We start from the raw sequence: 19,629 nt of genomic DNA on the forward strand, positions 1-19,629 counted from the left end.
TTGTAAAAGTTTAACCTAGACTAGTACCTTATTTCAGGGGTAGCTAAACGGCTAGAATATTATTGAGAAATTCAATTCTGGGGGTTTTTCCCCCTTGCTTGGCGCGGTAAGGCAGAATTACAATAGTCAAATTCGTGGATATTCGTACATATTCAATTACACAATTCCATTTATGGGCTGGTCCAGGATTAATATATCGAGTCTTTCTAGTCGGCTAATGAACATGAACAAGATTGGAACTGCTACCTTAGGTAATTATTGTTACTTGGAAAACTTGTACCTGCGCATATACATAGTAGGATCGGCTAGATACTTAGCTCCAGGTAATGCGAGAATGATGACGTACCTATTGAAGGTTACCACAGTGACCTGGAATGGACTGTGTACCTGACTTAAGACCACACTGTACTTTGTACAACGCAGCCCCCCCTTTCCCCGATTCCTCGCCGTGGCCAGCACGGCAAGATTTATCCTTTTTCATCTCCGTCCTCATCCAACGTTGCTTCGTCTGATCGCTTCAATTGTCCTTCGGGTCACCAAGGTTGGAGGCTCTTACCTTCGCTCTTACTTTCGCTATTGTCTGGTCTCCGCCTTACTCTCGTTTTATTGCAATTCTTTTTGCGTAGCTGCTATACTTTCGCTCAAAGCTTTTAAACTGCAATATTCTTGATTTCCAGTCGTCTAATTGATGCGATCGGCCGTCTCCAATTTATTACAGGGCAGAAGGTTCGATTAGCTAAGCTCTTCTTTTTCATAGTTGGCGCTCTGTGTTACCCATTGATACCCGCTAGTCCGTAATCCTGCAATTGCTTACGGGGCTTTCGACGATAACTCTTCTTTATGGTTATGTTTATCCTGCTGATGCGCCGTTAAAAGAACAACTGCTCCAGAGTTGACTGCCGTTGAAAGGGGAGGTTTTTGATGAAAAGTCGGCATCACGGGTCACGGGTCACGGACATTCATATATACTGGCGCCCCCCTTTTTAGCTTTAATTAGCGCTGGCTTTTAAGCTTTTACATAGATCGTTAGATCGTTGGTTATTGGTGCAGGGATCCTCTTCCCTTTAGTTGCAGCTAAAACTTGGAACACTCCGACCACCAGTTGCCCGTCACAACAAATCAGTAAGTAAGAAGAAAAACATTCGCAATCTCATCTTATTCCCCCAGCAAACTTCCACTTTATTCTCCATACATAACTCCATACATAACTCATGCAGATCTTTTCTTACCATGTTCCGTGCTCAGTAGGTCCCAACCTCCGCCATCCCTGAGCCAATCCGCGTCTCGTCAAGGCGAAGGGCCGGTCTGCGACACGTCCCCCAGTCCGTGCCGTGACCAACAGCGAACGTCTTGACCCGCGAAACTTTTCATATATACGTAACCGCTCAATACTCATCAAATAATCTTCCTTATTCAGTTGATCACTTATAATCATGTCGCTCCCCGAGCGACCGGGGCCCGCGAGTCCTTCATATGAACATCGGACTTCCTATCGACAATCGTCGTCGAGACGCGCTCGTCCTTCCGACATAGAAACTGGATACTATCCTGTTCCCGGCCGCCGGCAATCCTCACACCAGCGTGCGCCATCGGGAAATTCTTTCGCTGAGACAATTAGGAATCCTAATGCAGCCACGGACAAATCACCTCTTTCGCCAACTTCTCCAGATGAAATTCCTAGTGGTGTACCGACCCGTAAGAGAAGTCTCATAAGACCGGAAAGGAACAGAATCGACAGGGATCATCCGAATTATTACTATCGGCAACATGCTGCTAATATGGAGACAATTCCGTCCTCCACCGGTAATGATCCTCTTTACGAGGAGCTAGAAGCAAGGACGGATTTATCTGGCGAACGGACTATTGATGCTACTTCGGACAGCTCCCCTCCTCGACGGAAACCCAGCGGGGATGACGAGAAACATAAGCCCAAAGCATCACAACGGAAACGGCATTCGTCGGGACCCAAAATTTCCAAATCCAAGGGTTCTAAGCGCCGGAAGTCGCAAGAGACCATTAGTCCTCCGAGCGCATGGAACGTATACTGCGCTATCGTCACCTTCTGGTGCCCTGACTTTATCTTAGGATGTTGCGGGTTTAATTCAAAGGAGCAGAAGAGGGCCTGGAGAGAAAAGATGGGTCTCATCAGTCTTATCTTGTACATCATGGCTTTCGTTGGTTACTTGACCTTCGGCTTCCAGCAAACTGTCTGCGCCTCGCCTGGTGTACGTCTTCATATCAATGACGTTTCTCCTGGTTACATGATATTCCATGGTACTGCCTACGATCTGACCAGATCTGGTCACCCTCCGGCCGAGGGTATCCCGCTTCGCCAGGACGGTTCATTTCCCAACATTTTATATGATTTACCGACCCATTACGGCGGCATGGACGGCAGCTTTCTCTTCCAGAATGTTAACGGTAAATGCAAAGGCCTTATTACATTGGCGGACAATTCGGACGTTCCGCATGACGCCAACGACCCGGACGAGCTCGCCTGGTATTTTCCGTGTACAGCGTTTAACCAAGATGGTTCATCTAAACCTAATTTCACCTGGCCGTACGACAGTCCTGGTTACGCATGCCACACCACTCAGAAAGCTAGGGATACGTTCTATCTTCAACTTCATAGCACCGGCGATGTGTTCTTCACCTGGGACGATATAAAGAATAGCTCGCGAAACTTGGTCGTGTACTCTGGTAACGTCCTTGATCTAGACCTTCTCAACTGGTTCAACGAAGACGAGGTCAAGATTCCGGACCGGTTCAAGGAGCTGCGAGACACGAGTTCGCCTGCCAACCAAGCAATTCGTGGGCGTGATATCACCCGAGCATTCCAGAAACCCGCCGACAAACAGATAGCTGGGTGTCTCGAAGAGATCGCAAAGGTTGGGACCGTAGATACAGATACAGTCGGATGCATCGCGGCCCAAGTAGTTCTTTACGTGTCTCTAATCTTAATTCTGTCCGTCGTTATAGCAAGATTCGGCTTAGCGCTGATATTCCAATGGTTTATCAGTCGCAAGTATGCTGCTATTAAGACCTCGCAATCGGCCGATAAGAAGAAGCGGAATCGACAAATCGAGGACTGGACTGAGGATATCTACCGAGCACCACCACGCATGCCCGGAGACGTGGGCAGCAGCTATATGGGCTCTGATAGAACGAGCAAACGTACCAGCACCTTCCTACCGACGACGTCTCGATTTTCAGCTGTCTACGGCAGTGACAGAAATCCCAGACGACCACAGCCGACGACTATGGCAAGCCAAGCCTCAACTGGGCCACTACTTCACCCCAACTCGATGTACAAGCAGGGCAACGACAGCAGGGCGAGTATGCTCCGTTCTGATCCGTACGGTAGTACGGCTAGCCCGATGGATGGTTATGGCCCCGCCGGATTCATCCACGAAGCGGTGGTACCCCAGCCGCCTTCTGATTACCAGCCTTTCGGCTTCCCCTTAATTCACTCCATCTGCCTTGTTACGGCCTACTCCGAAGGTGAAATGGGTATCAGGACCACACTAGACTCAATTGCCATGACGGATTATCCGAACAGCCACAAGGTCATCATCGTTATTTGCGACGGTTTGATCAAGGGTAAGGGCGAGAGTAAGACGACACCCGATTTTGTTCTTGGTATGATGAAGGATCACACTGTACCCGTTGAGGAAGTCCAGGGTTTCTCGTACGTAGCCGTAGCCAGTGGTTCAAAGCGGCACAACATGGCCAAGGTGTATGCTGGGTTTTACGACTACGGTGCTAAGTCCGCCATTCCGATAGAAAAACAGCAAAGGGTTCCCATGATGCTAGTGGTCAAGTGCGGCACGCCTGACGAAGCTACCAAGTCCAAGCCTGGTAACCGAGGCAAGCGTGACAGTCAAATTATTTTGATGTCCTTCTTGCAGAAGGTTATGTTTGATGAGCGCATGACGGAACTCGAATTTGAGATGTTCAACGGACTTTGGAAAGTAACCGGTATTTCTCCTGATTATTACGAAGCGGTTCTCATGGTGGATGCCGATACCAAGGTGTTCCCCGACAGTCTGACTCATATGCTCTGCGCCATGGTTCGCGACCCTGATATCATGGGACTCTGTGGTGAGACCAAGATTGCCAACAAAAGACAGAGTTGGGTATCGGCCATTCAAGTCTTCGAATATTTCATCTCCCATCACTTGTCCAAGTCCTTCGAGTCTGTTTTTGGTGGTGTTACTTGTCTTCCCGGCTGTTTCTGCATGTATCGCATCAAAGCCCCCAAGGGCGCGCAGAATTACTGGGTTCCTATCCTGGCCAACCCAGACGTTGTTGAGCATTATTCAGAAAACGTCGTTGATACCCTGCACCGGAAGAACCTTTTGCTTCTTGGAGAAGATCGATACTTGACAACGCTCATGCTTCGAACTTTTCCCAAACGTAAGCAAGTCTTCGTCCCTCAGGCCGTTTGCAAAACTACCGTCCCCGACGAGTTCAGCGTTTTGCTCTCTCAGAGACGAAGATGGATTAACTCCACGATCCATAACTTGATGGAACTGGTTCTCGTTAAGGATCTTTGTGGTACATTCTGCTTTAGTATGCAATTTGTCGTTTTCATCGAGTTGATGGGCACTTTGGTTCTTCCTGCAGCTATCGCTTTCACCTTCTATGTCGGTAAGTTCATGTCATATCCCCAATACGCGATGTCTCGTAGCTCTATTCTAACATGGTTCTAGTCATCTCCTCTATTATCGGCCCAGTGCAAGTCATTCCGCTAATCCTCCTTGGCCTGATTCTTGGTCTACCGGCCGTCCTCATCGTCGTCACGGCTCATTCGTGGTCCTATGTCGTGTGGATGTTTATCTACCTCTTGTCCCTGCCAGTCTGGAATTTTGTACTCCCAACTTACGCTTTCTGGAAGTTTGACGACTTTTCGTGGGGCGATACCCGAAAGACTGCGGGCGAGAAGACGAAGAAGGCTGGTATAGAGTACGAGGGCGAATTCGATAGCAGCAAGATTACTATGAAACGATGGGCCGAGTTCGAGCGGGAACGCCGAATAAGGGACAATTACTGGGGGTCGAGGGAGAACATAGCCGGCGGAGCCTGGCCCTCGGGTCCTAATAACGCACCGTACCATCATTCTTACGATGACCAGTACTATTCGGACGCATGAATAAAAGGGGGCGGGGTTACGTATTGAGTATTACGAAGTTATTCATTTGCTATATACAGGAGTCGGTGCTGTTGTAGACAGACTTGGGCAGCGGCTGTCCTTCTGACGAAGTGTAGATCCTATAATGCAGGATTCAATAGCATGGATTGAAGTATATGTATAGAGAGAACCGAGAAGCGTTTAGTGTCGTTTAGCTTTTTGTACATAACATAGCTCTCTGGGGTTCCATTGTGACGTAAAACTAATAGGACAGTATACACATCATGCTTCGAGACTTTGTAATCTCTGCTCGTTTGCTATCTCCGCTTCTTCCGACTTGCCCATGTGTGTAACTTTCCGTGATCTTATACTACGAGATCTATAGCAGAGTCATCGTTCTACAGAATGCTTCGTACGTACAGCGAAGTTGTGCGATCACGGCAGTAACCAGCTTCGGGGTCGGAAGCTAGGCTCGTACTACGGTTGGGCAGCTACAGGACCATCGTCCACTGCTCAGTCTATGGCTGTGCAACGAGATCTCGCACGCGCGTGTTACGGCGTGGAAGACCTAGTGTAGCAAATATCTGTAACGAAGCACAGATGAGAGGCTAAAAAGGATAGCTCGTTTTTGATGGCCCACGCGGATGAGAATTCCGAGGAATAACGTGTCAGGACAAACCTACATACCCCAGCTTCGTAGGAAATTATACCGCGGTTCTTTCCGTCTAGTTTGCTAGGATGAATTAAGAATCTTAGGAAGATACCGATTGCGAGGTAAGCTCCCGTAAGCTACGAAGTTTACCGAAGGGACGACGATGTCGAGGCACCTCGGTGGAGGATTTGCTTGCTTGTGGAAGAGCTGGGTTAGTCCATGTCCGCGGATATCGGCAACCACAGAGCAAACCGCAGGCAAAACAAAAAAAAAGAGAGTGCGCATCCCAGCAGCCACAGGACCCAGCATCCGGGATGGTGGTGATGGCTGTGGTTGGTGGCGAGTCGAAGACATTGTCAGGTTAGTATCACCAGATAAAAAGGCTAAGAACGTTCTAAGACTGCGAAGGGCCGCATTGGGAGGCGATCTTAGGCTCGAAACAGTGAGATCAGAACTGACTGATGCTACGCTGCAGCTATCCGTGTTCCGCCTCAAGGTGCGGCAAGACAAGAAGTGAGACATGAGAGCAACGAAAAAAGAAAAAAAGGAAGGGGAGACGATAGTAAAGGAGCGCGCTCCGGCTTCGTGAGGGCCAACCGACTTTTGGGCCGGCGAGAAGGATAATTTAATAGCGTTGCGAGAACTACGCAGTGGTGGTAAGTTGAGATGACTCAGATGAGGATGGGACGTGCCGGCGCAAAATAGACCCTGATCGATCATGCTGTACCACCACCTACAATGGCTGAATGGGTAGTGGTGGAGGCCGGGAATAATACGTATGCCAGCGGCGCGTTGCCTCGCGATATTTTTTATTTTATTTTGTCTTAACGGGGTTCTGACGCACGCGGATCAGCGGTGCTGGCCCCAAAGATTGGTGCTTCTTGGGCAGCGGACCACTTCAAAATTAGCGATGGAGTCAAGTTAGTTGTTAGTTGCGCGTACAAGTTTCGAGGGGTTCGGGTGCGGGGTGTACAGGGCTGGACATTCTCCTTTCCCCAGTGCCGTATGCTTGGTACCGAAGGGTTGCTGGCTTATTAGTAGTATGTAATAGCACCTTTGCCGCCTCGGATTCGAAAAGTTCGGTTAATAACTCGTGTGCCGGCGGTGAGTGTTTTCGGGAGAGTACATATACTTTTATGGACGTTGCGGGACCCGACGACCCCAGGCCCTTTTTCTTTCTATTTCTCGCTCCCTCCCCACCCCGACCCCCATGGGATGGGCCATGGCGAATGAAGACTCGACGGGAACCGTGCGAAGGGTAAATTTTAATCCCGTCAATCAAGCATCTCCATCTCGGTGTCTCACCCGGCGAGGCACCTCGTAATATATATATGTATATATGTATGTATTAGAATACTGACTCGTCAAACTGAGAAGCCACGAGCTCACCGGTTGAAAAGGGGAGGGTTTATGAAAACAATAGCTTTCTATTTTGTGACTTGGACGAGCGGTTCATAGGACGGATGCCGGGATTAAAAGTGATATATCATACTTGAAATTTGAGAGACTGATGGGGGATGGGGGATGGGGGATGGGAGATAGAGGATAGAGGATTGCCATATGGTAATGCAATGCACCAACATATCGTTCGTCATTAACTATGCTGAATAATTGCTGAGAATAGGAAATGTGGACAATGTGGAAATCAAGGTTCAAGACGTCCTTTTGTTCATATTCGGAATACTTGATGTTTTATTCCTGATGATGATTATCTCCGGTTGTTGGGCGCATGCAGAGCCAGTCGGACTGGGGCATGTGATGATGTACGGGAGATGATGGATTGTGGATTCAATGTTGCTTTCCGTTTTACACTACGGGTCCGTAGGTACATACTCGTGCAATAAACTGCAATAACGACCTTGTAGTGTATGCAGGTAGTATGTACGTACCTAACATGTAAGTCAGTCCAAAAATGGCTCTTACTCCAAGACCCCCAAACTTCCTGCCTGTGGAAATCGGTGGGTAAGGTAGATACATCATGTATGTACTTGCATATTATACTAACTACCTAGGTACTTATAAATGGGCGTGGATACTGTATGCGTTCATGTACCTTTAGCGAAACAGCTGTGGCGTGGTCGTCTGGTCGTCATATTGGTCCTTTATTTGCATTCTGCATTTCGCATTTGCATTTGTTCTCCACTAGCGTAATGTAATTGGCATCGATGTTGTATCTTTCTATCAGTAGCCCATCCTCCCCCCCCCAATCCATCGTCATCACGATGTAGCAGTAGAAGCAGCCTGATCCGCTCCTTATCTTACATCGATCGATTGGGTACGTATGCCTATGCCGTCTCGCAATTTCTAACTCTTAGGTAACTACCTACATACATGCAGACATGCCAACCAGATTAACCCAACGCATCGAAAAACGTAAACTACCTACCTAACCTACATACATGTAAGGTAACTACCTCCTACCTAATGTACATAGGTACCTAAAATAGGCAAGTTTAAATTTAAAACGTGGTGCTGTTACTAGTGTAATCTCGTTCTGATACGATATATACCCCGCCGACCCTCTTTATCTATTACATACCAAAGTTTATCTACAATACATAAGACTCCAATACATACATTGGACCTAACTAACCTACATAGAATAGAAGGTTCACGCTACTGTATACCACCCTCGATAGCCGCAAACTAGGGATCGCTGCCTTGACCCATCTTGGCGTCCTGCTGAAGATCCGCCATCCATCCCGTCCGACCATCATCTACCTATACACTAGTAATAGTGTAGTGCATGTAGGTTTGTTACTACCTCAACTACTACGCAGTTACGCAGCTACACAGCTACACAGCTACACAGCTACATTACATGTATACCTCGTTACCTCCCTATTTTATGAGCCAATAAGAAGCGTCTGCACGACAGAAACATAAAAGCAACACGGGTTCATCTTATGTGAACCCCCAATACTAGAGCGGTTAGGCTCGAATTTCCATCCAAATGACTTGACCACCTCCAACAACGATGCGCCCTACTAATTCCCCACCCGTCTCTCCATTCCTCGCTCCAGACCGTCCTCAGATCGACCAAGATGCCTTCTCATCTTCTCAGCCTCAAATTGCTGAAGTTGATCTACCTGACCCTGACAGTCCTATGAATGACTACCAGTGGTCACCCCCATACGTCCCGACATCGACATCTACTGCGCATGCCAACTCTGCCAACTCCGACGGTGCCCAAGTCTTTGAAGATAGTAATGACGCCGGTAGTAGTAGCACCGACAATAACCACGACATGTTGGACATCGATATCGAAGAAGGTGGCGCTCCCTTAAACAATCTTAATAACATGGAAGACCCAGACGACCAAAGTCACGTCATGGCGCCTGTCGAATATGCGCTCATTAATAACCATCTCGGCATCCCAATACAGCCTTCGCCACCCATTGATACCGATTTAGGTACCATCCCACCCTCGCAGACGCTGCTGCCGCTCCCAGACGTTCAAGACCCTGCCGAAGATGACATCGATGCCGCCGCGAACACTGGTCTTCATCCTATGGCCCTTAGTAATGCGAATCCCATGTCGCTCGGGCCCGAGAACCCGCACGTTATGCAGTTTCTTGAGCTCTGGGAGTGGCAGAGCAATGCAGACATGCAACTACGAGCAAACGGACCCGTGCCGTCCTTCCAACAAATCAGTCGTCTGGCCCGGGAATGCCCGCGCCGAGTAGATTATAACCAGTTGAGGGGTGATCTATACGACTTCCAAGGCATCAGTTGGAGGGATCTAGGAGTGACGAGGAATATGGCGCGATGTCGTCGTATGGCGACGTTTCATAACTACGTGAACAGAGTGAATTCTGATGCGTTTCATACTGATTCGTCCGACAGGCTACTACGCCCTGTCGAGAATTACTTTAGATATAAGAGCATGGACATTAGGCGCGATGTGCGCCTGCTACATTTTCAGCTTCGCAATATATTAGGCGTCGCATCGCGAACGAGGGCATTCTATCCGAGCTTTACTACGATCAAGGAGCATGACCCTACTACGGGACGGGACAAAGTAGCGATGCGCTTCGACAGCCAAACCGGTGCTCATATATCTACACTAACCGCTAGCGAGGATATACTGATTGCTGGCGGTTTCTATGGGACCTATCGTTACCGTTACCTAAACTCCTCCAAAGACCTCGAGGCACACGAAGGACTATTGACCAATCATAATAGCGGTATAACAAATCACGTACAAATACATTCTTCTCGGCACTCATCCACTCCGTTGGCTGCCTTTGCTTCCAACGACTTTGGTTTCCGGGTAGTGGACCTATCTACGAATAGTGTTAGGTCGGAAATCATGTATGAGTCGGCGATGAATTGTTCTGCGCTAAGTCCAGATATGAGGCTTCGTGTTATAGTTGGAGACGACCAAAACGTACTCATCACCGACGCGGAGACGGGTGAGATACTCCAAAGTCTCGAGGGTCATAGAGACTTTGGCTTCGCTTGCGACTGGGCGCCGGATGGTTGGACCGTCGCGACTGGAAACCAAGATAGGAGTATCAGAATATGGGATGCCCGCAAATGGAAGAATAGCAAGGGCGAGAGTACTTCGGTTGCCGTGGTAAGAACCGAGATGGCCGGCGCGCGTAGTTTACGGTTCTCCCCTCTGGGATCTGGCAAGCGAATTCTAGTTGCCGCCGAGGAAGCTGACTTCGTCAATTTAATTGACGCTCAAACATTCAATACCAGGCAGACAGTCGACATATTCGGCGAACTCGGCGGCGTCGGGTTTGCTAACGAGGGACAAGACCTAATCGCGTTGTCATGTGACCTTTCTCGAGGAGGCGTCTTGCGCTTGGAGCGGTGCGATGCAGGGGCGGAAGATAACTTCAGTTACGCACATAGGAAATACAGGGAACCCGGGAGTTGGTGGCGAACCCCGGGGTACGACTGGATGCAAAGCCCGGAACAGATCGTAGCAGCACCAGGCTCGCGGCAGAGTCTTACGCACAAACGGAGGCATGCGGCCATGTTGGAAGACTGGACGTTCTGATGCGACGTATATAAGGGCGAGGGTGAGGACGAGGGAGGATTGAAAGGAAGGCGTTATCGGGATATCCAAGCATTTAAACGGGCAGCAAGCGACGGGCATCGGTTCATTGCTTCCTCTTCTTCGTTCACTTTTTGTTTATTCGTTCCCCGGGGGAATACATATCGCTTGCTGTTGGTAGTCTGGGGGGATTTGTTGCGTACATTACTTACATCACGAGGAGGGACAGCGTGGGAAGGAAGGGAGTCTAGCCTTCGGGAGACAGAACAGACGGATTCTCATTGGGATACATTTCGGGAGAAGGACACACAAGTGGACATAGCCGGGCTTATCAGTATATAATCCTCATGAACGCTTCGCCTGCCGCGAGTTCGCCTCTCACCTCGCTCAGTTTTTGTTTTTTTATAAACGCACGCCGGAGCTTAGGTCTATAGGGAGCGGACAGATTTAAGGTGAAGCCTCTTGTACTGGTAACCACTTCTTCTTCTTCTTCTTCTTTTTTTTTTTTTATGATATGGCACACATCGCACGATACTTGCGCGGCACGAGTAATATGCTTCACGATGAAACTTAGAGAGACGTATGGGTTTCGAGAGAAAGGTGGAGAGGTAAGATATAAGAGGCAAGAGGGAGAAGCAGATCGAAGGAGGATATGATATCGTAATTGTATACATACCACGTGTGCTCTTATACTAGGATCTATCGCAATTTACCACGCGTACATATCTACATTGGGTACTCGGTTGTGTGTTTTGCTGTTTGCCAGTTTACTATTTAACTTAGGTACCTATTATGGCTTTCCTAATCGTGGATAAAGGCGGGAAGTTGAAGAAAGGCATTGTATAGTCAAGGTCTAGACGTATGAAAACTAACTTATACTCGCTATCGAATAGGCGTTTCTCCTTAGTTGGTTGTCTGAACATGATGGTGTAGAGTTGAGAGAGAATTACTAAATGTACTAACTGGCATGTCTCGAGGAGTTTTGTCTTTCAGGGTAGACTGAATGCCTTAGGTATATAATGAAAATAGAAACAATTTCCCGTTAACTATGTCATACTACAACATACTACTACCCGCGTGAGAACCGTGTTTATGTTCCTCTCTCTCAATCTAAACTATATGCTATGTAATTACTCTACCAAATCCATTCATTGCTTCTACGAATATCTTCGCTATACTAGTGAAACAACACCTTATACACTTACAACTAGACAAACCGTATAACTAACTAACCTAGCAAACTTAACTAGTATTATATAGGACAAGACCATTGAATAAATAACGGTAACCGTAACGTAGATCTTCGTTGAGGGTATCTATCTCATCTACCTATGCATAATGTAATGTAATGCTATGCCATGCCATGCTATGCCATGTCATACGCACGCACGCAAGCGTTACAAGTAGTTTATTTACTCCGACGCCCCTGGATTGTTGAAAGTCTCAAAGTGCCCAAAAAAATGCAACCCACCAACCAACCCGTATTCTTCGCTCCCACCATCTTATATTGCATTGCGTTGCGTTGCGTTGCATTATACAAACACCCTCAGCAAGCAAGCAAGCCACGCCATATGTCTTGGTTTCCGTAACCTTAGGTACCTACCAACCTTACATACCTAATATGTACCGTCGAAAATGTAATAATAACCTAAGCGTTCCCTTTCCAGTACTTACTCGGCACAAACGGCATCTTGGTCACGACCGCCTTCCGCGGACGTCCACGAATACTAACGACGAGCTCGGTCCCCGCCTTGTGCAGGCCGTCCTTGACATACCCCATGGCGATATTCTTGCCTAGCGACGGGCTCGGACATCCGCTAGTCACGGTGCCAACCTTCGCACCGCTCTCGTCCTGGATCTCAGCGCCTTCCCGCGCGGGTGCTCCCTCGACTACTAGCCCGATTCGCCGGCGCTCAACGCCCGCTCCGCCTTTACTCTTGGGCGTTAGTTGGCCGAGAATGACGCTTGCACCGTAGAACGCGCCTTTTGAGACGTCTGTCTCGCTGCGCCGCTCCTTGCCGATGATCCAGCTTAGCGCGCCCTCAACGGGTGTGATGTCTTCGTTTAGGTCGTGGCCGTACAGACACATGCCCGCCTCCAGACGCAAGCTATCGCGTGCGCCTAGGCCTGCCAGCTGTAATTTCTCCGGGCCGGCGGACTGAAGGAGTGTTTCGGTCACGGCAACGGTGTGTTCCTCAGGGATGGAGATCTCAAACCCGTCTTCGCCGGTATATCCACCTCTGCTGACTAGTATATCGGACACCTCACGCCCGTCCTGAAGCTTCAGCGTCACGGAGCGGCATTGTCCGAAAAACAACCCGTGGAGATCGGTTTCCTTGGGGTTGGCCAGGACTTGTTCGAGGATCTGTTCGGAAAGAGGGCCTTGCAGCGCGATCAAGCCCTGCCCATTGAGGACCGTGTGGTTAACAGACAGACGGTCCTCTTTCTCCCATTGTCCTAACTGCTCACTCAGATATGCGAGGTCTTTGTCCCGGCACCCGGCGTTGGTGACGACGTAGAAAGAGTTTTCGCCGAGCTTTGTTATAATGGTATCATCGACGATGCCGCCGCTACCAGGGACCAAAAGTGCGCTGAGGGTACTCGAGTTGACGCCGAGGCTCTCAAGGCCGGCAGGTGTGATTCGCTGGAGAAAGGCAGTGGCGCCGGGACCCTCGAACCGATGCTGGACCATGTGTCCGACGTCGAACAGCGAGGCATGGCTCCGCGTGAAGTGATGGGAGGCAGTGACACTCAGCCCGGCATACTGGACCGGCATATAGAACCCTCCGAAGGGCACGATCTTGGCGCCGTGCGAGACATGGAGATCGTAAAGAGCTGTCTTGCTTAGAGATTCGGACCCTGTTGTCGGTGCCGAAGCGTAACTTCGACGGCTTTGAACGGGGAGGGGAAGACGATTAGATAATACACGTGTTCGAGGGTGAGTTCGTGAAGTGATTATCGCAGCCAAGGCGCTTGTCTCAGAAGCCGAGGAAGACGCCGCTCGGGCGAAGAAACGGGGTTGCCGTCTTAGGGGCGCTCGGAGCACTGGCAGGCCCCTTTTAGCTGTGACGAGAATCCCTGAAGGCTTCATTTTGATCAATTGAAAATCAATTGGCAGGGAGTCAAGTTGCAGGACACGTTCCCCCGGTCTGGCGGTCCAATTCCGAAATTATGTTGTCGGTGAGAAAAGACCTTGCGGTCCTCGCCGTTGAAATATATTATGAGCGTCGGGGATCCCAGCATTGCCGATCCCGGCTTTACGTGGGGCCATATTTTATTATCTACCTAGGTATGTACATATGTACATGTATAAAACAGGAGAAAGCTAAGCCTCTTTGTAGAAAGTACAGTACTATGTATAGTACAATGTAAGCAAGGAGTTACACTCGTCTTTTTTTCTTTAAGTCCAGTTAGGTACTCCAGTTATAGCAGGGACACTGGGACCTTGTAAGGGCGACCCTCAATTTAGGCATGGCCATATACACAATTACGCAAGATAGATCTTATCTCCTATACTAAAAAAAAGGACCGCAACAAATCTCTAACCTAAACAAATCTCATGTTGCAATTACTGTAAACTACGAAGCCTTCCAATCTCGTTCTATCTCGTAATGCCAGCGTAAAAAGGGAAACAGGACCATATATTGAGAACATCCCACCAGGGCTTCACAAGAGCCACCATCATATCATGACATAGTGTTAATCATCATTCTTATTAATGGTGAACAATAGACGGGAAATGCCTCGTGAACGAGAAAAAGCAAACTAGAATGCGAGGCTCCGCTGGCCCCTGGTAGCGTGACCCAACGCATCAAGTTCTCTTTTACGTTCTGTAATATCAATTCGTACAGATTTCGTCCCAGTACGCCACTCCCCTCCTATGCTTCCAAAATCAAACTTGCGTCTTCACTTTGCAGGTTCACCGTAACCCATGAGAGCGAGAGCATACCGAGACCAGCGTCATTTATGGAATATATCGATTGCTCCGGGAATGAATTTGCGAGTTACAACCGACCCATTAAATTGGGGAGGAAAGGGAAACATGGTGAGTCGTAACGGGAAACGGGAAAATGACACAGTGCCCCCTCCCATTTACTGGTGTCCAGCCTTACGGAGCGTGGTGGCAAGCCATTCGAGACCCTCATACAGACCGTCTCCGGATGTAGCGCAAGTTGATTGAATGTACTACACCGCTGATTAGCACATATTATATAGGTGAGACAAGATAGGATGGAGTTACGTACCCAGGCGCGCTGTCTCAGGCTGTGAAGGCCGAGCTTGTCGGTAATCTCAGCAGCATTCATGGCGTTCTACAACCATCGTTAGCAAAATTTGTATTTGTAAATAATACGGTTAGGACGGAATGGAACATACGGGCAGATCCTGTTTGTTGGCGAAGACTAGCAGAATAGCATCCCGGAGCTCGTCCTCGTTCAACATGCGCTGCAACTCCTCCCGAGCCTCGACGATACGGTCTCGGTCGTTGCTGTCGACGACGAAGATGATACCTTGGGTGTTCTGGAAGTAATGTCGCCACAGAGGACGAATCTTGTCCTGTCCACCAACATCCCACACGGTGAATTGAATGTTCTTATACTCGACCGTCTCGACGTTGAAACCTGGAAGCGCGACGCGTGTCAATAATCAAAACAAAGGGTGGCGATGATGCTGACGTTCGGGTGGAGATGGCATACCGATAGTAGGGATAGTTGTGACGATTTCACCGAGCTTGAGCTTGTAAAGAATCGTGGTCTTTCCGGCAGCGTCGAGACCAACCATCAGAATTCTCATCTCCTTCTTCCCCCAGAGCTTGTCGAACAACTTGGAGAATGTGAGACCCATGATTGCGACTTTAAGAAGAGATGCGGTAAGTATCTATTACGGCTGTGGGCCTAAGACGATGTCGCTATATCTAGCACGAGAAAGAGGAGAAGTTAGTTAAGATGGAAGACGGAGGATGATGTGATTATCTCGAGGTAATTGGCAGCCAGTCGGGATTTATGGGGTTTAGTGTTCCGTAAGGACAGATCGATTGGTCTTCCAAGACTGCGCAATGACCTGGGGATGAGTCGGTGATGTTGGGCGCGATTGTCCCCGTGTTATTTCTAGGCTGCCAGGCTGCCACAATAGGAGAGGAGAGATGAAATGAAATGAACAGGTGGGCCGAAGAATTACGAGGGGAGGTTGAAGGTAGGTAGGTATATGTATGTAGATGTATGTAATATTTAGGTAGAGGTATGTAGATAGATATGTAGATAGGTGGTAGAGGTAGATACGTGGATATGGTATTGGTACTGTAGAGCGAAAGCGTGCAGGGCGACAAGGTGACGACAAGGCGACAAAAAATACAAAACAGCGAAAAGACCAAAGAATTCTTCTTTGTCGGGATGATGTAGAAGTTTGAAGTAGTAGTCAACTTACTATCCTGCAACAATGAGACCTGCTCGGCGAAGGAGAGATCTCGTGGCGATGGGTTATCAAAAGGGGTTGATGCGGTGGATTGTGGTTGGAGATCGGTGAAGAGAGAATAGTAGATGTGTTTTTCAGAAAGTTAGGTAAAAATGCAATGTGGCTGGAGAAAGACGGAGTCCCATGGAAACCAACGTAATTACTTGCCTGCAGCTGGCAGTCGCTGGGCTGGGGTCTTGTACCTATCTTAATTTTTTGGCTTTGGCTTAATCCAACCTGATAAGGTAAAGGGCCAGAGGGCCTGACAGAAGTCCTGGCAGAAGTCCTGGGCTCTGCTACGCTACCTATGTCAGGTAACTGCAAAAAAGTAACTAGATACAATCGCTATACTTACTAGACCCCCTGACTACAACTAGATTTTTATGCCGCGGAGTCGGCCTTCTCCGGGAAGGAGACGGTCACGAGTTTGTAACACGTCGCGACTCAGGAAGTATCTCTTAGGTACCGCCGCTATGATTATTAGAGTACCTAGCCTGCTAGCTTAAGTAAACCGCGCTAGACCGTCCCGAGCGTCCACCCAGATTCGATCCTTGGCAATCGCCAAAGTGTCCATCTCAAGTTTCAAGCCTCACAGCTCGTTTAGTTAGTAGGCTCTTATTATTCTTCTAATTCAAAAGCCTACCGTCGCATGACAAACACTCGTTGCCTAGCGAATATGTTATTCTCGACTAAAACCCTCCTGCTATTGGCAGCGAGCTTCCTACGAGCTGCGCTCGCCCACAATATCCAGCTTCCCGCCCACGGCCGCGAGTGCTTCCACGAGGAACTCCACAAGGACGATGTCATGACCGTTACTTTCCAGACCGGCGACAGGGAGTTCGGCGGTGCCGGAAACCTCGACATTGACTTCTGGGTACGGCAGCAAGCACTCTTAAAAATAAAATTAGTCGGTGAATAAATATAATGACTTACATGTTTGATCCACAACTTACAGATCACGAACCCGATGGGCCAGCACGAAACTTTCCAGAAGTCGGTTTCGAACGGCGACTTCTCGTTTACGGCTAGACACGACGGCAAATTCCTCTACTGCTTCGGTAACGAACACTGGGGCTCCAACAGCAAGGAGGTGTCGTTCAACGTACATGGAATAGTCTACGTGTCCGAAGGCGATGCCCCTCAGGATCCCTTAGAGAAAGAGAGTATGTGTTGCGTTGCGTTGCTGCCTACTCCTTAACTTTTAACAAATACGGCTTGGATCCATTTACTAACGGAGCTACAGTCAAGCAACTCTCCGAACTAGTCGACCAGGCAAGGGATGAGCAATCCTACATCGTCGTCCGTGAACGCACCCACCGTAACACCGCCGAGAGCACAAACAGCCGAGTCAAATGGTGGAACCTGTTCGTAATTGGCGTGGTAGTAGGCGAGTCTCTATTCCAGGTATGGTGGTTACGAAGATTCTTCGAAGTTAAACGGGTGGTATAGCATCGTACTTGGGGGGTGGGGGAGTAGTTCGATCACCATCTTGTTTCTGGGTAGTCAGGCGTATTCGTGGGCTGGCTTCGAGACGGCGGGTTTTAAAAAAGGGAATGGGCAGACAGACGTTCATGAATCAGAGCATATTGCGCGTTTGTACAGTAATGAAGAGAAGATATCTGGCATGTTATATATTCCCGGTTTAAGTCTGTACGACCAGTGGCTTTAACTTGGTGATACTGTTACGAGCAATTCAAATGTTACACTCACGAGAGTGTCTTTTAAAGTAAGTTATGTTCTAATCATGAGAGTATATCCAACTGTTGACACTTCTTCTCTAGAGACGTAGTGAATAAATGCATACTATCATCTGTGTAAGGAGTGATTCATATTTGACAAGCTATCTTACTAGTAGTGAACTCCGACACTTATTTTAAGGTAATAATTGTGTACTTAGCTGGCGAACTATACATGACACACAACACTCCTTATACACTACGAGGGAACCCGTTCAGACCAAGAAGCAACTCCGGCGACTGCGCAATCTCATCCTTCCGCGCCTTCAACTCATCGACATCCCACGCAGCAAAAACAAACTTATTCTTCAAAAACTCAGCCTCCTTGCTCGCGGCCCAGACGAGGAAATGGGCCGGCAGGTTAACTATTCATATCATATTAGCAATCTCATCCCATATACGTCTTATTCTTCTCTTCCTCGTAAGGAAAAGGGGAGTAAAGAAAAAAAAAAAAAAAAAAAAAAAAAAACTCACTATCATCGCTCGGCCACTCCATCCCCGAATCCTCAACCATCTTCTTCCCCCCCTCCGTCTCCGTCACAACCCCCGGATGCACACTAACAACCCTCAACCCCGGATTCTCCGCCCCAAAATACTCCATCACCTTCACCGCCGCCAGCTTGCTAGCCGCATACCCGGACATCGGCAGCCCCCCGTTCGCCGGGAACAGCGCCCCCGCCGTTGCCAAGTACAACACCACCGCGTCCGGCTTCGCATACCCAGCCGCCGCCCTCGCCACGACCGCCGCGCCCCTAACCCCCGTCTCGAAAGTCTTCCACCACGCCTCCAGATCCGCCTCGGCCAGCGGCTTCACCAGCGTCTGAACGCCCGCGGCATTAACGACGACGTCGAGGGCGCCGAACTCGGCCTTGGCTTTGGAAAACGCCGCTTGCGTGCCCGCCTCGTCCACGACGTCCACCGCGAACGTGAGCACCCTGGCGTCGGCGTATTTAGCCTGGAGCTCTGCCGCGGTAGCGGCCAGGACGGCCTCGCGGCGCCCGGTGAGGGCGATGCGGCGGGATCCGGACGCGAGGAACGCGAGGGCGGTGGCTTTGCCGATGCCGGCGGAGCCGCCGACGATGAAGACGGATTTGGACGCCGTGGAGAGGTGTGGGAGGGAAGGGGAGATGGCGCCGTAGGGCTTGGTGTGTTGGGTTTTGGTGTAGTTCATGGTGAAGTGAATTGTTTGGTATGTAAGAACGAGTTGTGGTGTTCAAGGTAAATAGGTAGTGAGAATATAGCAGAAGATATTCTTTGAATGCTTCAGTATCTATCTTATACCTGTCTGTTTCGAACGAATATATTCCATCTCATACAATCGGATCTATCGAGCCTTTATACAAAAAACCCTCTCCGGCCATTATCAAGGCTAGGTATTTGTCAGGAGGATCATACTCGTCGGATTGCGCCATGTTGGCAACAGCCGATAAAGACCTAATTAATCAGCTTCTTCAACTAGAATCGTTAGACGTATAGGCCGAGTTGTGTAATATAGAGCGTTGTGGTAGTCGATTTGTTATGAATCCAATACAAGTTGTTTGTCATATGCGATGCTGGGCGCGGAATCGTTCCGCTGCTTATGAAATGGCAGCTAGCCCCTGATTACACAACAGCAGCATCTGCTAAGACAACACCTAAGACCACGAAGAATAGA

At 49.0% G+C, this 19,629-nt stretch overlaps 7 protein-coding genes across 7 annotated transcripts; 3 read left to right on the plus strand and 4 right to left on the minus strand.

The window, feature by feature from the left end:
* Positions 1–1,132: 1,132 nt before the first annotated feature.
* On the plus strand, positions 1,133–5,508 carry F5Y00DRAFT_138082 (glycosyltransferase family 2 protein). Its single transcript, XM_048004322.1, has 2 exons — positions 1,133–4,650; positions 4,713–5,508. The coding sequence occupies exons 1-2, from the start codon at positions 1,434–1,436 to the stop codon at positions 5,150–5,152; spliced, it is 3,657 nt and encodes a 1,218-aa protein (XP_047862753.1). The 5' UTR covers positions 1,133–1,433; the 3' UTR covers positions 5,153–5,508.
* F5Y00DRAFT_138110 (uncharacterized protein) lies at positions 5,492–7,069 on the minus strand. Its single transcript, XM_048004323.1, has 2 exons — positions 6,726–7,069; positions 5,492–6,679 (listed from the first exon to the last, which is right to left on the minus strand). The coding sequence occupies exon 2, from the start codon at positions 6,501–6,503 to the stop codon at positions 5,865–5,867; it is 639 nt and encodes a 212-aa protein (XP_047862754.1). The 5' UTR covers positions 6,504–6,679; positions 6,726–7,069; the 3' UTR covers positions 5,492–5,864.
* Positions 7,070–8,232: 1,163 nt separating this feature from the next.
* On the plus strand, positions 8,233–11,520 carry F5Y00DRAFT_243177 (WD40-repeat-containing domain protein). The gene has a single exon (XM_048008627.1). The coding sequence runs from the start codon at positions 8,761–8,763 to the stop codon at positions 10,792–10,794; it is 2,034 nt and encodes a 677-aa protein (XP_047862755.1). The 5' UTR covers positions 8,233–8,760; the 3' UTR covers positions 10,795–11,520.
* A 709-nt stretch (positions 11,521–12,229) lies between these two features.
* Positions 12,230–14,081, minus strand: F5Y00DRAFT_138170 (glycine cleavage system T protein). Its single transcript, XM_048004324.1, has one exon. It carries the CDS (start codon positions 13,880–13,882, stop codon positions 12,440–12,442), a length of 1,443 nt encoding a protein of 480 aa, XP_047862756.1. The 5' UTR covers positions 13,883–14,081; the 3' UTR covers positions 12,230–12,439.
* An 802-nt stretch (positions 14,082–14,883) lies between these two features.
* On the minus strand, positions 14,884–15,633 carry F5Y00DRAFT_264239 (ADP-ribosylation factor family-domain-containing protein; the record flags this gene model as incomplete). The annotated part of the gene is made up of 4 exons (XM_048011621.1): positions 14,884–14,976; positions 15,036–15,101; positions 15,166–15,410; positions 15,486–15,633. 4 exons carry the CDS (start codon positions 15,631–15,633, stop codon positions 14,884–14,886), a joined length of 552 nt encoding a protein of 183 aa, XP_047862757.1.
* Positions 15,634–16,759: 1,126 nt separating this feature from the next.
* On the plus strand, positions 16,760–17,892 carry F5Y00DRAFT_243182 (emp24/gp25L/p24 family/GOLD-domain-containing protein). Its single transcript, XM_048008628.1, has 3 exons — positions 16,760–17,113; positions 17,195–17,402; positions 17,483–17,892. Exons 1-3 carry the CDS (start codon positions 16,889–16,891, stop codon positions 17,686–17,688), a joined length of 639 nt encoding a protein of 212 aa, XP_047862758.1. The 5' UTR covers positions 16,760–16,888; the 3' UTR covers positions 17,689–17,892.
* F5Y00DRAFT_243184 (putative short-chain dehydrogenase) lies at positions 17,816–19,473 on the minus strand. Its single transcript, XM_048008629.1, has 3 exons — positions 18,450–19,473; positions 18,021–18,340; positions 17,816–17,965 (listed from the first exon to the last, which is right to left on the minus strand). Exons 1-2 carry the CDS (start codon positions 19,144–19,146, stop codon positions 18,168–18,170), a joined length of 870 nt encoding a protein of 289 aa, XP_047862759.1. The 5' UTR covers positions 19,147–19,473; the 3' UTR covers positions 17,816–17,965; positions 18,021–18,167.
* Between the last annotated feature and the right edge of the window lie 156 nt (positions 19,474–19,629).

Source organism: Daldinia vernicosa, assembly GCF_022497035.1.
Source record: "Daldinia vernicosa strain CBS 139.73 unplaced genomic scaffold F5Y00scaffold_40, whole genome shotgun sequence".
NCBI classification, from domain to species: Eukaryota; Fungi; Ascomycota; class Sordariomycetes; order Xylariales; family Hypoxylaceae; genus Daldinia; species Daldinia vernicosa.

Excerpts from the sequence above, each read along its gene's own strand:
- F5Y00DRAFT_243182 (XM_048008628.1), top strand. The coding sequence starts at position 16,889 with ATGACAAACACTCGTTGCCTAGCGAATATGTTATTCTCGACTAAAACC. Across the intron at positions 17,114-17,194 it reads ACCTCGACATTGACTTCTGG|ATCACGAACCCGATGGGCCA; the intron begins GTACGGCAGCAA and ends CACAACTTACAG. Across the intron at positions 17,403-17,482 it reads GGATCCCTTAGAGAAAGAGA|TCAAGCAACTCTCCGAACTA; the intron begins GTATGTGTTGCG and ends ACGGAGCTACAG.
- F5Y00DRAFT_138110 (XM_048004323.1), bottom strand. The coding sequence starts at position 6,503 with ATGATCGATCAGGGTCTATTTTGCGCCGGCACGTCCCATCCTCATCTG.
- F5Y00DRAFT_243184 (XM_048008629.1), bottom strand. The coding sequence starts at position 19,146 with ATGAACTACACCAAAACCCAACACACCAAGCCCTACGGCGCCATCTCC. Across the intron at positions 18,341-18,449 it reads GGAGTGGCCGAGCGATGATA|TTAACCTGCCGGCCCATTTC; the intron begins GTGAGTTTTTTT and ends TGATATGAATAG.
- F5Y00DRAFT_138082 (XM_048004322.1), top strand. The coding sequence starts at position 1,434 with ATGTCGCTCCCCGAGCGACCGGGGCCCGCGAGTCCTTCATATGAACAT. Across the intron at positions 4,651-4,712 it reads CGCTTTCACCTTCTATGTCG|TCATCTCCTCTATTATCGGC; the intron begins GTAAGTTCATGT and ends ACATGGTTCTAG.
- F5Y00DRAFT_243177 (XM_048008627.1), top strand. The coding sequence starts at position 8,761 with ATGCGCCCTACTAATTCCCCACCCGTCTCTCCATTCCTCGCTCCAGAC.
- F5Y00DRAFT_138170 (XM_048004324.1), bottom strand. The coding sequence starts at position 13,882 with ATGAAGCCTTCAGGGATTCTCGTCACAGCTAAAAGGGGCCTGCCAGTG.